The sequence below is a fragment of the Scylla paramamosain genome, chromosome 5 (assembly GCF_035594125.1).
Source record: "Scylla paramamosain isolate STU-SP2022 chromosome 5, ASM3559412v1, whole genome shotgun sequence".
Classification (NCBI taxonomy): Eukaryota; Metazoa; Arthropoda; class Malacostraca; order Decapoda; family Portunidae; genus Scylla; species Scylla paramamosain.
Genome location: NC_087155.1, coordinates 14,275,692 through 14,281,691, shown reverse-complemented (window position 1 = coordinate 14,281,691; position 6,000 = coordinate 14,275,692). Strand labels below are relative to the sequence as shown.

At 45.4% G+C, this 6,000-nt stretch overlaps 1 protein-coding gene across 2 annotated transcripts in view; it reads left to right on the top strand.

The window, feature by feature from the left end:
- Positions 1-6,000, top strand: part of LOC135100557 (dual oxidase-like) — a 93,245-nt gene that overhangs the window by 62,546 nt on the left and 24,699 nt on the right. For both annotated transcript variants that reach the window (XM_064003553.1, XM_064003552.1), the window contains exons 5-8: positions 704-911; positions 1,307-1,473; positions 2,647-2,765; positions 5,475-5,598. In XM_064003553.1, the coding sequence (XP_063859623.1) occupies positions 704-911; positions 1,307-1,473; positions 2,647-2,765; positions 5,475-5,598 (618 nt within the window). The remainder of the gene's footprint in view (positions 1-703; positions 912-1,306; positions 1,474-2,646; positions 2,766-5,474; positions 5,599-6,000) is intronic.

Genomic DNA, 6,000 nt, shown 5'->3' with positions numbered 1-6,000 from the left:
AAGGCAAGAGATAATATCAGCCCTTTGGTGTTATTGTTTCCGGTAACATTGCGGTGTCTGAGGAAGAAATGAAATGGTAGTCTTGATGATTTCTTTGACGTGTCTTGGTGGTTTGTATCGTTGGCAGTTCAATCTGGTTTATCTACTTGTATGTCCTACGTGATTTTTTTTCATGGTTCTAATTTTGTTTATTGTGTTTTTATCAGGTTTCTGTCTTTATTGGTATGTGCTACGAGTTTTTTTTTTTTTTACTTTTTTTTTCTTTGCGTTTAGCAGGTTTTTCTTTCTTCTCGTGTTCCAGCTGTCATGGCTGGACTTTAGACTATTCTGATATTGTTTATTACGTATGCATTATTTATTTTATTTTTTCCTTGTTGGTGTGTGTTACGGATGTTTTTTTTATTTGTTTAGGAGGTACTTATTTCCTGAATTCTCACGTTTCAGCAGGACTTTCCACTATTCTGTTTTGGCTTATTGCGTATACATATTTTTTTTTCTTTGTTGGTGTATGTTATGAAGGATTTTGCTTTGCGTTTAACATGTACTTTATTGTTCCATTCTCGTGTCAGCTGAATTACATCACGTCATCGGTTAACTTATCACTGTTCTGAATTTGTTCATTGCACTTATGTTAGTTTTTCTTTGTTGGTGTGTACTCTTTGTGTTTAGCATGTACTTAATCTACTTTCTTTCCTTGTTTCAGCTGAACTACGTGACGTCATGGCTGGACGCGAGCTTCGTGTACAGCATCAGCGAGGCGCGCGTCAACATGCTGCGCTCCTTCAAGAACGGCACCTTCAGAACGGACCCCGACAACCCACTGCTCCCGCCCCGCAACACCCAGCGCGTGCCCATGTTCAATAACCCCACGCCGCACGTCCTCAAGATCCTCAACCCTGAACGAGTCTACTGTGAGTGTGTGTGTGTGTGTGTGTGTGTGTGTGTGTGTGTGTGTGTGTGTGTGTGTGTGTGATCCTCAATCCTGAAAGAGTTTACTGAGTTTTTTTTTTTTTTTCCAGTGCAGAACGATCAAGACTTAAGTTAATTATCAAAGTCTGTCACTCTGTACATCAACTCATCATTATCCAATATTAAGAACTATTCACATCCAAAAACAACGTCGTGGCAAAAAGACTGTATACAAATTCCACTTCCCATCTCTAAACGTGAATATAGTAAAGCGGTATCTCTCTAGTGATTAAAGAAAAAAAAAGGGAAATCGTTGTGTGTGTGTGTGTGTGTGTGTGTCACTTTGTTAGTCAGTGGAGCCAGACGTAGCAACAGGCGGTGTCGTTCTTGGCTACAGTGTTGGGTGACCAGCGGACCAACCAGAACCCCGCCCTGCTGGCCTTTGGCATCCTGTTCTTCCGGTGGCACAACGTGTTGGCGAAACGCATCCAGGAGAAACACCCGGACTGGGCCGACGAGGAGGTGTTCCAGCGCACCCGCCGCCTGGTCACCGCTCACCTGCAGGTCAGTCCAATGCGCTGCTAGTCAGTAAAAGAAGCGTAAGAAATAAAAGCTCTTAGTTACATAAACGTTAAAATGGGTTAGTCACTAAAAGCAACAAGCAAGAAAAAAAGGAGAAATACGTAAAAAAAATGGTTGGTCACTTGAACAGGTAAGGAAAAAGGTTAGTCACTTGTCACTTTAAGAAACACGTACGAAAAAAAAAAAAAAAGTAGTCGCTTAACGAAGCAAGTAAGAAAGAGGGTTAGTCACCAGTCACTTCAAACAACACGTAAGAAAAAGAAAAGTGTCACTTGAAACAACACGTAGGAAAAAAGGTCAAAGTCACCTCAAGCAACACGTAAAAAAAAAAAAAGTGTTGTAGGTGGAGAAAAAAAAAAAAAAACTAAACTAAATAAATAAAAAGGCGGAGAACAGCCTGCAGCAGCGCCTGTCGACCAAGTGGCATTTGGTGGGAAATCATCAGATGAGAAAGCCTATCATTGAGCGGCGGGGGTGAGGAGCGTGAAGGCCGTGGATTGCAACGAGAGACAGACCAAGTACCGCCACTGCCCCCCTCCTTTCCCCGCCTCCCCCCATCCCCTTCTCCCCATTCCTTCCACCTCCTATTACTCCTTTATTCTCCCTCCCTGTCTTGACTCTCACTCCCCTCAAGCCTCAACCTTCCCGCCATTCCATGTCCCTCTTCTTTTATGGCTTGGTTTCCCCATCCGTCCATTATATCTTTATTGAGCGGCTTCTCCTTGATTCCTTTCCCAGTGTTTAATTCTCTCTCTCTCTCTCTCTCTCTCTCTCTCTCTCTCTCTCTCTCTCTCTCTCTCTCTCTCTCTCTCTCTCTCTCTCTCTCTCTCTCTCTCTCTCTCTCACAACACTAGCAGCAGCAGGAGTAGAGTGGAGGAAGGAGGTACCGTCATTAGAGAGGTGCACGAAGACCTTCATTATGGTGATGTAAGTCGTGTTTCAGTGGCAGTGTTGTGGCGGCGGGGAAGTTCCGCTGTTGTGGTTACGATAGAGTTGCTGGAAGGAGGTTGGTGGGGGGAGGGGTTACCGTACTGTGGTGGTAGCGTTTCAGTAGTGTGTTGGTGATGTTTCGGTGTCGAGGTGATGTGGTGGTTGCAGTGGTGGTGGTGGTGGTGATGCATGTTATTTCAAGCTAACTGTGTATTGTCTTTCCAGAATATTATCATGTACGAGTTCTTGCCAGCTTTCGTGGGCGAGGGAGTGACCACTCCCTACAGGTACCGCCCTGACATCCATCCCGGCATATCCCACGTGTTCCAGTCAGCGGCCTTCAGGTGAGTGCTGGAGTCACGTCTAGTAAACCGTTTTCTTTTTTTCTCAATAATTTGCAGGAAAGAGTGACTCCTATGGTGGATTCTTAACACTTTCACCACCGTTTCGACACTTATTTTTGTACGAAACTCTCTTAAATATTTTTGTAGTCTTAAAAAAAATCCCTAGCCATTTATGTCTCCACGCAAACTATTTTTACACTGTTTTAGGGGTTAATGAAAGACACCCATAGAAATTAAAGGGTTAAGTCACAAAATCAAGTTAATCTTTTCCATTTCACTCCATAATCTGCAGGGAACAATAGCCTCACGGTGGGTTTGAAAGTCACGTTTAAGTAAACTTTTTTTCTTTTTCCCCACGGTGGTCTCTTAAAAACTGCATGAGCAAGTATACATTTTTCTTTCCACTCAATAATATGCAGTAAAAAGTGACCCCTGTGGTTGTTTTTTTAGGTCACGTGAAGTAAACGTTTCCTTTCCGCTCAATAACCGTAATGAACAGTGACTTCTACGGTGGGTTCTCAGTAAGTCACATGATCAAGCAAACCTTTTCCTTTCTACGCATTATCTTCAGGAACAATCACTCCTCAGTTTATAAATAATGGTGCCATATTTTTTTAATGTTTTGTTCTCTTATAAGATTATTTTCAAAGGTTACAGATGATGAGTCGGGTTCCCATGGGTATTTTTCACTTCGTTAAACTATTACCAGTCTTGGACACACTCCTAAAAGCCTCTTAACACCTTCCACTAAAGCCTGTTCAAACCGGCCGTGATAAGACGTCAAAAAATTTGGGAACGCGGTTGAAGGGCTGAAATTTTCCATCCCCATAAGATTCTTCAGGGGATGTAATAGCTACTGATATGAGCTTCAGTGTCCATTCATACAAGTTATACTGTTCTTAACACCTGTCTAAAAGTGTTTCCTCAAGAAGATGGCCACAACAGAGTCATTTTCCTATAAATCTCGCCACCCCCGCCCACCACCACGCCTGCCTCACGTTTCATCCCTCCAAAATGCACGTTTGCCTCACCACGACTGTCCCATATCTTAGCTCCAACGTGGGTCGTCTCCCCTCCCCGCTACGCCCTTCCCCCACTGCCTCTACATGATTTATTTTCACGTCTTGCCCATCTTTCTTAGTTGGTCTTCTTCGTTAATCTTAAATCAGTCGTATACATACACAACAGACAACTTTAGTGGAGACACAATAGAGGTTACCTACCTGATGTGTTTCTATATGTATTTCTTTTTTACTTTCGCTTCCTTCGTCATGGTTGGGATTCGAATGGGTGGAATTCGGTGGTCAAAATAAAAAGTCACTGAACTCCACGACCCATGAGGAGCGGATGGCCTTTGATAGCCGCCTTCACTCCGTCATCCTTATGTCGCGGCGCGGGATTAACGGTCTCGTCGCTCCATTAACGATGATGTGATGCCAGCGCCAAAGTGCCACGGTGGGTTTCGAGAGTTAGTAGGTCTTCTTGTGGGAAATCATTGCCTCACTGTGCTCGCCCCGCCCCGCTTCGCCCCTGCCAGTGCAGGTCGAGCCTACGCGTTGCCTAACGTGGCCGGCCGTCACGTCCTGGCGCACGACCTACTAAGTGGTCGACTTTCCCTGGCTGGCCGCGGGGAGTTGTTTCCCTCTGCGCTGCCGCGGTTATCAAATCAGACCCGAGGCATCGTATGGTTGAGCGTTTCGGTGCCACGCTTGTTCAAGGAAGTTCACTGTTGCTCGCCGTGGTGCGTGACAAGGTTTTCCAAGGCCGGTGACTTGCGCTCCACAGACACCAACGTAACAGTTCATGCGTGGCGTCACAGGCTTCTCCCAAAAGCGTGCTGAGGCTGGGTGGAAGGGAGGGATTCCTGCTGCTGCTGCTGCTGCTCTGGATGGACAAAAAAAAAGTGAGAGTCCCAAATGCCATGATCGATTTACGGCCACTCACCTGAGCCCTGCTGGAGAGGGAAGGGAGCCAAGCACACGCCAGGCGACAGGTGCGGCCTTAACACCTTACAAAAACACAATGAGTCTTTGCATCTGCAGGAGGTGGCTTGTAACTGGCTGGCTTGTGTGGTTATGGGATAGCTGGTCTCAGGTGGTATTGATATGAAAGCAGCAAGTAAAGAATAGCTTAGTCTCATTCAAACACGCTGGAAAAGCAAAATATTTTCGTCGGCATCCTTCAGCTGGTCACCTGGTAGTGTTTGGCAATGAGCTCTAAATATATAAAATGGCACCTGACATTATTTATTTATTTTTTTTCGAGCCCTTTAGTGTGACTTGTGTGGTGGGGGAAGGGGGACACCTCTCTCCTATGGCGCAGCGATATCAAAGGAGAAAATGTCTCTGTTAATTGTATCTCGCCTATAAAGCGGTTGGATGGCTGAGGTTAGGAGCCTTGTGGTGGCAGATACAATGACACGTAAAATTTCTTAATGTTTAGGCAACGAGTGCCACTGGGAGCCGATGGTGGTGAATGTATTGGTGTTAATGGTGGTGGTCTGCGGCAGATGAGGGCCACAAGGACCGGATGAGGTGATACCTTTAGGAAGAAAATTAAGTTAATATTATTGGTAATATTATTGCAGTCATTATTTCTAATCATCGGAAGGATATTTATTGTTTTCTAATCGCTGAACTTTTACTAATTCTTTTTTTTTTTTTTTTTTTCAACCCTTGTGCGTGCGTTGGTGCGTGCGTGGACGTGCAGATTTGGTCACACCCTGGTGCCGCCCGGCCTGTACCGGCGAGGCCCGGGACCAGAATGCAACTTCCTCAAGACCCAGAGTGGCCGCTCCGCCCTACGCCTGTGCTCCACCTGGTGGGACGCCAACGTGAGTGTTCAATCTGCTGCTGTTATTGTTACTTTAAGACTGAGATTCTTCTTGTGAAGCCAAAAAACTACGAGAATGTCTTAGAAGGGCTCCATGCATCTTTGGCTTGTATCCATCACTCCGGTGTCCCGCCCCTGCCTCATCGGTCTGCCACTAAGCCATCTGTGTTAATTTTCCTCGCTCCTGTTATTTCCTCATCCCTCACTCGTGTTACGTCTTTCTTTAGCCTTCCACCCGCCTTTCTCCAGCTTTCCTCCATTCATTAGTTCCCTCTATACTCCGTTCAAGAAACCATATCTTAAAACTTAGCACTTGAAACCATACCTTAAGACTGGGGCCACCTGCATGCGATAATTGTGCCCTGGCTACGTCGAACGAAAACATGTTACGTGTACATGAGGG